Consider the following 12,045-nt stretch of genomic DNA (forward strand, 5'->3'; position numbering starts at 1 on the left):
ACAGTAGATTCTAAACACAGAAGACTTCTACATCCACTCATGATGAGACAGAGAAAGCACCCTCTTATGTTCAGTTCCACAGTCATTATCTCCTGTTGATGGTGGAACAGTTTGAGGGGGTGCCCCTCTACATTAACATGGTTAATTAGGAGACTCTCACATTCTCACCATCTGCCATTGGAAAGATGTACTGGATGACATTCAACCTCCTCAGTAATGTTGTGAACATATAGGTTCAGTGGCCATCAGGATCCTGGAGTCGGACTCAAACGAGGAACTTCTAGTTTCGAGGCAAGGACTATACTTACTGCACCACAGGACCTCAAAGTAGGTCTGGAGGAACTTTAAATCAACAATCTTACTTAGAGAGTGTTACTCTCAACCTGAATAAACATACCAGGTCAGCTCCAAAAGAGACAGAGAAATTGAGAAACTTGAACTGTTTAGGAACTTAGACATGTGTTCGAGCTAAGTACTGCAACAGAACACACTAAAGTAGAAAATGTTTCAAAGGGAAATCAAGCATTAAAAACAATTCAGTCTGTCTAACTGCATACCATTAGGTCATAGGAATATGAAACCAGTTATTTTTCACATGCCTCCCATGCTGCTGGGGTTTCGAGTGCAGCTGTTCTTATAATAGTTCGTATCAGCAAAAATGGGAGATGTAACAGGAAGGTCAAATGAAAATACTTTCATTGCTGAAACATTGGTTCCTAAGGAAGTACTGGATATGGAATTTTAGTTCTTACATGGTTTGCACATCTGTGCAATCACCATGCTGAAGCTCATGCAAGCATTTACAACTCTTTCCTTAAAGAATAATGTACACACAACCAAGGAGTGCCAGTGAGAAATGGCATCATCTGTCAAATTACAGACTGACATCGCCGGGGCTCGAACCAATTTCTGAAGAGAAAAGAGATATCTTAAATCAACCAAGGAGATGCAAGCCATCAACCATCGTGATGACTTTACAATATTAAATACATAGAGTCATAGAGATATACAGCATGGAAACAGACCCCTTGGTCCAACTCGTCCATGCTGACCACATATCCTAACCTAATCTAGTTCCATTTGCCAGCACTTGACCCACATCCCTCTGAACCCTTCCTATTCATGTACCCATCCAAATGTCTTTTAAATGTTGTAACTTTACCAGCTTCCACCACTTCCTCTAGCGGCTCATTCCATACACACACCACCCTCTGCGTGAAAAGGTGGTCCATTATGTCCCTTTTAAATTTTTCCCCACTCACCCTAAACTTATGCCCTCTAGTTCTGGACTCCCAAAACCCAGGGAAAAGGCATTGTTTATTTACCTGTTCCATGCACCTCATGATTTTATAAACCTCTATCAAGTCATCCCTCAGGCTCCACCGCTCCAGGGAAAACAGCCCCAGCCTGTTCAGCCTCTCCCTTGTAACTCAAACCCTCCAATCCGGGCAACATCCTCGTAAATCTTTTCTGAACCCTTTTAAGTTTCACAACATCTTTCCGATAGGAAGGAGACCAGAACTGCACACAATAATCCAAAAGTGACCTAACCAATGTCCTGTACAGCCGCAACATGACCTCCCAACTCCTGTACTCAACACTCTGACCAATAAAAGTAAGCATATTAAGTGCCTTCTTCATTATCCCATCTGCCTGCGACTCCACTTTCAAGGAGCTATGAACTTGCACTCCAAGATCTCTTTGTTCAGCAACACTCCCTAGGACCTTACCATTAAGTGTATAAGTCCTGCTAAGATTTGCTTTCCCAAAATGCAGCACCTCGCATTTATCTGAATTAAACTCCATCTGCCACTTCTCAGCCCATTGGCCCATCTGATCAAGATCCTGTTGTACTCTGAGGTAACCTCCTTCGCTGTCCACAACACCTCCAATTTTGATTTCATCTGCAAACTTACTAACTATACCTCCTTTACCTTCTATAAATGATGAAAAACAGTGGACCCAGCACCGATCTTTGTGGCACTCCACGTGTCAAGGCCTCTCGTCTGAAAGGCAACCCTCCACCACCACCCTCTGTCTTCTACCTTCGAGCCACTTCTGTATCCAAATGGCTAGTTCTCTTTATATTCCATGAGATCTAACCTTGCTAATCAGTCTACCATGAGGAACCTTGTCAAACGCCTTACTGACGTCCATATAGATCACATCCAGTGCTCTGCCCTCATCAATCCTCTTTGTTACTTGTTCAAAAAACTCAGTCAAGTTAGTGAGGCATGGCTTCCCACGCACAAAGCCATGTTGACTGTCTCTAATCATTCCTTGCCTTTCCAAATATATGTACATCCTGTCCCTCAGGATTCCCTTCAACAACTCATCCACCACTAACGTCCGGCTCACCGGTCTATAGTTCCCTGGCATGTCCTTACCACCTTTCTTAAACAGTGGCACCACGTTAGCCAACATCCAGTCTTTCGACATCTCACCTGTGACTATCGATGATACAAATATCTCAGCAAGGGGCCCAGCAATCACTTCCCTAGCTTCCCACAGAGTTCTGGGGTACACCTGATCAAGTCCTGGGGATTTATCCAGCTTCATGTGTTTTAAGACATCCAGCTCTTCCTCCTCTGTAATATGGATGTTTTTCAAGATGTCACCATCTATTTCCCCAAGTTCTATATCTTCCGTGTCCTTCTCCACAGTAAGCACTGATGCAAAACACTCGGTTAGTATCTCCCCCATCTCTTGTAGTTCCACACATAGACTGCCTTGTTGATCTTCAAGGGGCCCTATTCTCTCCCTAGTTACCCTCCTGTCCTTAATGTATTTATAGAATCTCTTTGGGTTCTCATTAACATTATTTGCCATGGAGTGAAGAAACTGTTGAGGGTCCTTCAGGCAACATGTCTCATAATGTACAGAATATGGAGTTATTAATGTAATTTATTTTGAAATTTTGGTTTTATATATAAGCTCTAACTATTTCTTAAATAGATAGAAGGGATCGCTTAAATGTATATTAATCGCATTAAATTATGTGCAGGTGATGGTGTATACGATTTCTAAGACAGTTTTGTTTTAAACTTTTACTTTCAAGTGAAGATAAAACAGAATGGGTGGCACGATGGCACAGTGGTTAGCACTGCTGCCTCAGAGCGCCAGAGACCCAGGTTCAATTCCTGCCTCAGGCGACTGACTGTGTGGAGTTTGCACGTTCTCCCCGTGTCTGCGTGGGTTTCCTCCGGGTGCTCCGGTTTCCTCCCACAGTCCAAAGATGCGCAGGTCAGGTGAATTGGCCATGCTAAATTGCCTGTAGTGTTAGGTAAGGGGTAAATGTAGGAGTATGGGTGGGTTGCGCTTCGGCGGGTCGGTGTGGACTTGCTGGGCCGAAGGGCCTGTTTCCACACTGTAATGTAATCTAATCTAAGAATGTGGTAGAATGGAGAATGTTGAAATGATGGTCGAGAGTGTGGTGCTGGAAAGCACAGCAGGTCAGGCAGAATCCGAGGAACAGGAGAGTCAACGTTTCGGGCAGAAGCCCTTCATCAGGCTCATTCCTGATGAAGGACTTTTGCCTGAAACATCGAATCTCCTGCTCCTCGGAAGCTGCCTGACCTGCTGTGCTTTTCCAGCACCACATTCTCGACTCTGATCTCTGCGTGTATGGAATGAGTTGCCAGAGGAGGTGGTGATGGCTGGTACAATTATGACATTTAAAAGGCATCTGGATGGGTATATGAATAGGAAGGGTTTAGAGGGATATAGACCAAATGCTGGCAAATGGGACTAGACTAGATTAGGATATCTGGTCAGCATGGACAAGTTGATCCGAAGGGTATGTTTCCAAGCTGTACATCTCTATGACTCTAAAAGGCGTCTAGATGGGTATATGAATAGAAAGAATTTAGGGGGACATGGACCATGTGCTGGCAAATGGGATTAGATTAGTTTAAGATATCTGGTTGGCATGGACAAGTTGGACTGAAGGGTCTGTTCCCGTGCTGTATACCTCTGTGGCTCTATGATTCTATTCATGCACTTATGCAAATGTATTTTATACGTTGTAATTGTACCCACATCCACCACTTCCTCAGAAAGTTCATTCCACACATCAACCACATTCTGTGTAAAAAAATTGCTTGCTCTGTCTTTTTAAATGCCACCTTAAAAATGTGTCCCATGGACTTGAAATCCCTTGGGAAAAGACTATAACCATTAACACAGTCCGTACCCCTCAATATTTTATAAACTTCTATCAGATTGACTCTCAACCTCCCACAATTTAATGAAAAAAGTCCCAGCCTATTCAGCATTTCTTTATAACTCAAATCTCCCATACCTGGCAACATACTGGTAAACTTCTTCTGAACTCTCTCCAGCCTGATAATATCCTTCCTATAACTGGGCGACCAGAACTGGACACAGTTTTCCAGACAAGGCCTCACCAATGTCCTGTACAACTTCAACATGATGTCCCAACTCCTATACACAAAAGACTGAGCAATGAAGGCAAGTGTGCCATATGCCATTTTTGTGACCCTGTCTATATGTGACGTAAAGGTCAAAGAATTATGTACTGCACCCCTCGGTCCCTCTGTTCTACAACACTACCCAAGGCCCTACCATTAATTGATAGAGATTAGAGATCAATACAATAAGTCACCAACTTCAATACTGTTGTCTGACTTCCAGGATGCTATCTTTGCTCATCTTTAAATTCCTATTTTTTTTAATCAACCATTGCTACTCTTGCTTTAATGATCTCTCTCAATTGCACAGGATTAAATATTGTTCAATTACAAATGAACAATTCTGCAACTAGTCACAAAATTACAAACATATATACTAAACTTTCCGCCTTTGCATAGCATGGGTAACACCTGGAAGCGACCTTAGAGTTCCATATGGGAAATTCTGGGCACATGCAGCATTTGGCACTGAGTAAGAAGCTGTGCCCGTTGGTTAGCATTAATGGATGCATTCTCCATGACACTGCCTCTGCAACTCATTGTCTGTTTGCCAACTAATCAGCACTCTCCTCTGATGCAATATAAATGGTGGTTTTCCACTCGAATTGGTATTCTTGCAAAATGTCCTGATGAGTGCAAATGAAAAGCTTCAACAAAGTGTGTCTTTTGTTTTTAGGTCAAGTTCTGCATTACCAAACAGCTGTTAGTATATCTGAGACAGAGGTTACAATGAAGACCACATTTTGGACAGCAATAACATAGGTCAAGTTACAAGTAAACTAAAAATGGGTAAACCTTCTATTGAATTTGTTCAAGAGTTTACTAAACCCAAGACTGCCAGTTTACATTTTCAAACACAGTGATACGGCCAAAGTGCGGCACAGTCCTATGATTGCACAGGCATTTATTTTAGATAGGACTGGACAGAATGGTAATATGATAATTAAATTATGCTCTGCCCAATGCTACACTTTAATGAAGTATGCCAATTTTGTCCATTTTTTGACTTGCTCCGTTTAGGCCACTATTTTAGTTATTTGAGGGGACGCAATGGCCTACTGGTATTGTCACTGGACTGTTAATCCAGAGACCCAGGAAATGTTCTGGGGACCTGGGTTCAAATCCTACCACAGCAGATGGTGGAATTTGAATTCAGGAAAAGTCTGGAATTAAAGAGTCTGATGATAACCCGGAAACTGTTGTTAATTGTCAGGAAAAAAAAACTCATCTGGTTCACTAATGTTCTTTAGTGAAGGAAATGACCATCCTTATCTGATCTGGCCAACATGTGACTCCAGACCCACAGCAATGTGGCTGACTCTTAACTGCCCTCCAGGATGGGCAACAAATGCTGGCCTAACCAGCGATGACATCATCCCGTGAATGAATTTTTAAAAATGTATTGTTTTAATTGTTGACTACACCAGAAACGGGGAGAAAGTGAGGACGGCAGATGCTGGAGATCAGAATCAAAAAGTGTGGCGCTGGGAGAGTACAGCCGGTCAGGCAGCATCCTGTGAGCGGCACGGTGGCACAGTGGTTAGCACTGCTGCCTCACAGCGCCAGAGACCCGGGTTCAATTCCCGCCTCAGGCGACTGACTGTGTGGAGTTTGCACGTTCTCCCCGTGTCTGCGTGGGTTTCCTCTGGGTGCTCCGGTTTCCTCCCACAGTCCAAAGATGTGCAGGGTCAAGTGAATTGGCCATACTAAATTGCCCGTAGTGTCAGGTAAGGGGTAAATGTAGGGGTATGGGTGGGTTTCGCTTCGGCGGGTCGGTGTGGACTTGTTGGGCCGAAGGGCCTGTTTCCACACTGTAATCTAATCTAATCTAATCTAATCTAATCTAATCCAAGGAGCAGGAGAGTCGACATTTCAAACAAAAGCTCTTCATCAGGAAACGACCACACAAGAAACGGGACTCATTTAAAACATTCTGGAAAGGCACTTCAGCAGAGGCAGTTTGTCGTAGGCTGATACGGTGAGCTGTGAGGACATACCTTATTCTATACATCACTTAGCAACTCCCTGCTCTTACATTGCACCAGCAAACATTTGCATAGCTTGCCTCCCAGTGAGGCTGTCCGGTCATGCTCAGTGGCAATGGATAGAACTTTGGCCTTCATCACAATGACATAGTCACACTCATTAAGGACAGAAAAAAAGAGCAGGGGCAGTTCTGCTGGCTGTTCTGGCTAATATTTATATCTATGATGATGTATGATGATGAATTAAAAATAACTTTATCACAGAATCACGCCATTGTTACAGCCCAGAAGGAGGCCATTCAGCCCAATACACCTGTAAGTGTTCCTCTACCCAGTACCATTCGCCCACCTTTTCCCCAGGTCCCTGCACACCGTTTCAATCCAAATAACCATCCAACAACTCCTGAACTGAATCAATTGACTCACCTCAGTCTGCCTCCACCCCAATTCCAGGCAATGCATTCCATACCCTAAGTGTTCACTGTGTCAAAACAACATCGATTCATCTGCAAATCACTTTCAATCTATGTCCTCTTATTCTTTTATCTTTTAGGAAAAGGAGCAGATTCTCCCTATCTATAGACAAACTTGTCGAATACTTCCTGCGTTCCGTTTTTGTTTTTATGTCAGATTTTCAGTAACCCGCAATAATTTGCCTTTATCAGCACTGCAGTTCTGGGAGACTGTACAGCGCACAAATTGCTAGCTGTGCCTTTCCTCTATTACAATCTTCAAATGATTGGCTGTAAGATTGTAACGTCCTGAAGCCATGACACTTCAATGCAAGGACCTTTCTTTCTCAACACTTCAGGAGAAGATTGAATTCTGCCATCTTTTTCCTATTGATATATAACCCCAGACTAAGCTGTATTCAAATCCCCACACACCATTCTCCAAGCTGGGGGAGGTCGCGAGAGGGCAGTTAAGATAAAATACTATCAGCAGTATATCTTGAGACTGGTCTCTTAGCAATGGTGCTGGAACAGGAGCAGAGTCCTGGACATGGAACTTGCTCACTCAGTGTACTTGGAGCTGCCACTAGGGTTCTTGCATGAGGCTCTGCAAAACCACACACTTCCTCCTCCCTGCTTACGTGAGAATTTACGTTTTATAATCAGTGGATGATTTGACGGCGAGACTTCTAATTTACTAAAAAAAGCAAAAGCCTAGTTATCATCTTTTTCCTGACCCTTTAATCAGTGGCCTCCTGTAGGTATAAAGTTACGTAGAGTCAGAGAGTCATAGAGATGTACAGCACGGAAACAGACTCTTTGGTCCAACTCGTCCATGCCGACCAGATAGCCTAACCTAATCTAGTCCCACCTAATCCCTGGTCCATATCCCTCCAAACTCTTTCTATTCCTATACCCATCCAGACGCCTTTTAAATGTCACAATTGTACCAGCCTCCACCACATCCTCTGGCAACTCATTCCATACACGTCCCACCCTCTGCGTGAAAAAGTTGCCCCCTAAGTCTCTTTTATATCTTTCCCCTCTCACCCTAAACCCATGCCCTCTAGTTCTGCATTCCCCCACTCCAGGGAAGAGACTTTGTCTATTTATCCTATCCATGCCCCTCATGATTTTATAAACTTCTAAAAGGTCACCCCTCAGTCTCCAATGCTCCAGGGAAAACAGACCTAGCCTATTCAACCTCTCCCTATAGCTCAAATCCTCCAACCCTGGCAACATTCTTGTAAATCTTTTCTGAACCCTTTCAAGTTTCACAACATCCTTCCAATAGGAAGGAGGCCAGAACTGTAAACAATATTCTAAAAGTGGCCTAACCAATGTCCTGTACAGCCACAACATGACCTCCTAACTCCTGTACTCAATACTCTGACCAATAAAGGAAAGCATACCAAACGCCTTCTTCACTATGTGTTGCTGGAAAAGCGCAGCAGGGCAGGCAGCATTCAAGGAGCAGGAGAATCAACGTTTCAGGCATAAGCTCTTCTTCAGCACCCTGCTCCTTGGATGCTGCCTGACAGGCTGCGCTTTTTGAGCAACACATTTTTCAGCTCTGATCTCCAGCATCTCTTCCCGCCTCAGGCGACTGACTGTGTGGAGTTTGCATGTTCTCCCCGTGTCTGCGTGGGTTTCCTCCGGGTGCTCCGGTTTCCTCCCACAGTCCAAAGATGTGCAGGTCAGGTGAATTGGCCATGCTAAATTGCCTGTAATGTTAGGTAAGGGGTAAATGTAGGGGTATAGGTGGGTTGCGCTTCGGCGGGTCGGTGTGGACTTGTTGGGCCGAAGGGCCTGTTTCCACACTGTAATGTAATCTAATCTAATCTAATCTAATCTAATCTAATCTATCTGCAGTCCTCACTTTCTCCTACCTTCTTCACTATCCTATCTACCTGCGACTCCATTTTCAAGGAACTATGAACCTGCACTCCAAGGTCTCTTTGTTCAGCAACACTCCCTAGGACCTTACCATTAAGTGTATAAGTCCTGCTAAGATTTACTTTCCCAAAATGCAGCACCTCACATTTACCTAAATTAAACTCAATCTGCCACTTCTCAGCCCATTGGCCCATCAGGTCCAGATCCTGTTGTAATCTGAGGTAACCTTCTTCGTTGTCCACTACACCTCCAATTTTGGCGTCATCTGCAAACTTACTAACTATACCTATTGTGCTCACATCCAAATCATTTATATAAATGACAAAAAGTAGAGGGCCCAGTACCAATTCTTGTGGCACTCCACTGGTCACAGGCTTCCAGTCTGAAAAACAACCCTCCACCACCACCCTCTGTCTTCTACTTTTAAGCCAGTTCTGAATTCGAATGGCTAGTTCTCCCTGTATTCCATGAGATCTAACCTTGCTAACCAGTCTCCCATGGGGAACCTTGTCAAACGCCTTACTGAAGTCCATATAGATCATACCCTGCCCTCATCAATCCTCGATGTTACTTCTTCAAAAAACTCAATCAAGTTTGTGAGACATGATTTCCCACGCACAAAGCCATGTTGACTATCCCTAATCAGTCCTTGCCTTTCCAAATACATGTACATCCCGTCCCTCAGGATTCCCTCCAACAACTTGCCCACCACCAACATTAGGCTCATTGGTCTATAGTTCCCTGGCTTTTCCTTACCACCCTTCTATACAGTGGCACCACGTTTGCCAACCTCCAGTCTTCTGCACTTCACCTGTGGCTATCGATGATACAAATATCTCAGCAAGAGGCCCAGCAATCACTTCCCTAGCTTCCCACAGAGTTCTAGGGTATACCCAATCAGGTCCTGGAAATTTATCCACTTTTATGTGTTTCAAGACATCCAGCATGTCCTCTTCTGTAATATGGACATTTTTTAAGATGTCACAATTTATTTCCCCATATTCTATATCTTCCATGTCCTTCTCCACAGTAAACACTGATGCAAAATACTCGTTTAGTATCTCCCCCATTTCCTGCGGCTCCTCACATAGTTTGAAACAATAAGAATGGGTGAATGATTAAACGCTCCAAGGGGGTGGGTGTGTGTGTGTGTGCAGGCGGAGTCACAGCACCAAAGTAAAATCAATTCACCTCACCAGTCCTGAAGTCTCGCCACTGTGGACTCACAGGAAGATTAAAACTATCTTAGAGACACTGGGAGTGATAGCAGGCTTTGGCTGTCAGACAGCTTGACTGTCAGTGAGTCAAAAAATGATCGAGATTACAAATGGAGAATGTATGGACAGAAGGGACTTTTTATTGGGAACGGATTGCTGTGTTAATGATCTCAGACTCCTGGTGGTGCAGAAGGACCTAAATATGTGTCCTTCTGCATGGATACATATTTAATTAATATATTATACATATTTGATTGACATTTTATATACAACATATATATTGCATGCACGGTGTGTTTTATATTTTTGTATGCGTGCATAACATGTCATGAGATATATAATGTAATTTATATATGCACTTCAAGTAGCATGAATATATGAACATGTGCTGTACGCAGGTGCATTGTCTTTGTGTCATATGCATTAGTGTTATGCATATACTATATAATACATAAAGGTATGTGTTAAATGTATGTTTCATATACGAATGTCTGCTATAAATATTATGTTATATATTAATTTAGGCATTTTCCTATCCAAGCTCCAATGCTTTATAACATGCAGTATATTGTGCGTGCTACATATTTATGTGTTATACAATTGTGCGTGTGATATTTGTGCGTGTTATTTGTGTGACTGAGATATTTCTATCTGAGATATTTTTGTGTCTGAGATATTTTTGTGTCTGAGATATTTCTCTGTGTATGATATTTCTGTGTGTGATATTTCTTTGCGTGTGACATTTCTGTGTGTGATATTTGTGTGTGAGATATTTTTGTGGCTGAGATATTTCTGTGTGTGATACTTTTGTGTGGGATATTTCTGTGTGTGCGATATTGCTGTGTGTGATACTTCTGTGCGAGATATTTGTGTCTTATATTTCTGTATCTGATATTTCTGAGATAATTTTGTGCCCGAGATATTTCTGTGTGGTATTTCTATGTGTGTGATATTTCTGCGTGAGATATTTGTGTGTTATATTTCTGTATGTGATATTCCTGCGTGTGAGATATATTTGTGTGTAAGATGTGTGAGATATGTTTAAATGCGTATGTGAGATATACTAATGTGTGTGTATTTGAGGTGCTGTAGCCTGAGTCAGTTGCTGTGATGATCCCTCGGTGCCCAGTAGCCTCCCCCGCCCCCGGTACCTTGCTGTACCGCTATGTATGTCGGTGTAAGCCAGTCTCCCCCTCCCCTGTCCTTGCTGTACCTGAATGCGGCGATGGCTGTCTGGTTCCTCTTCCAGCGCGCCTGCTGCAGGATCTCCTCGACTATCTCCTTCTCGTCGGGGATCCTGTAGACCGGGTAGACATAAAGCCAGCACAGCAGCGAGACACAGAGGGCGAGCCCGAGAGAGAGCCGGGAGCGGGGGCATAGCCCCCTCCACAGCATGCTCCAACAGCGGCCGGAGGCAGGGGCTGAGGGAACGGGCCAGCCTCACATAGTCCCCCGGCTGAGTGTCCTTCCAGCTGGGATGCAGATCACGCCAATGCAGCGTCTGCGGGGGATGTGCGAACGGAGAGCTCCCATCCCCATCACTGTAACCACTAACAAAAAAAAAAGCCCCTCTTTCTAAAAGGATTCAAAAACAATCCGAATCTCTGCTCTCCCTGCCTCCCTTCCTCTCTCTCTCTCTCTCTCTGTGTGTTTTAATCTCAGTGCATCGGCAACAAAGCAGGAAGGGCGCCTGGAATACGAAATAATGATAAAAGAGATAAATCAGAAAGGCAGGTTATCACAGACAGCGGCTGCTGCATCCATGAGGGAAGGAGAGGGAGAGAGAGAGAGAGGGGGGAGAGATGCAATGTTGTCGCTCCAATGCACAAAGCCTTCCTTGTGTGGGAGCCACAGCCAGAGAGTATTCGCCTCTTGCCCCGTCTGCTGGCAGTGGGAGGGTTTCTACTCAGGCTATTTTTCGCCTTTCTCTCCCCCCGCCTCCCTCCCCTCCCTCCCCAACTCACATCTTGATCAAAACCGCCACCGTGTCCATTCATCATCCGCTTCGAGGCTTTTCATTTAGAAAAAACAGGAAAAAAAAATCTACATGTATGGAAGAGTTATT

The 12,045-nt window shown here is 43.9% G+C and overlaps 1 protein-coding gene across 1 annotated transcript in view; it reads right to left on the minus strand.

Annotated features, from left to right (window-relative positions):
* Positions 1-11,830, minus strand: part of st8sia1 (ST8 alpha-N-acetyl-neuraminide alpha-2,8-sialyltransferase 1) — a 98,897-nt gene extending 87,067 nt beyond the window's left edge. Inside the window, exon 1 of the mRNA XM_043713425.2 lies at positions 11,194-11,830. Coding sequence (XP_043569360.1) covers positions 11,194-11,375 — 182 coding nt within the window. The 5' untranslated portion in view covers positions 11,376-11,830. The remainder of the gene's footprint in view (positions 1-11,193) is intronic.
* Positions 11,831-12,045: the final 215 nt, after the last annotated feature.

The sequence above is a fragment of the Chiloscyllium plagiosum genome, unplaced genomic scaffold (genome assembly GCF_037043375.1).
Source record: "Chiloscyllium plagiosum isolate Xiang-an unplaced genomic scaffold, Cpla_swu_hap1 HiC_scaffold_23, whole genome shotgun sequence".
Classification (NCBI taxonomy): domain Eukaryota; kingdom Metazoa; phylum Chordata; class Chondrichthyes; order Orectolobiformes; family Hemiscylliidae; genus Chiloscyllium; species Chiloscyllium plagiosum.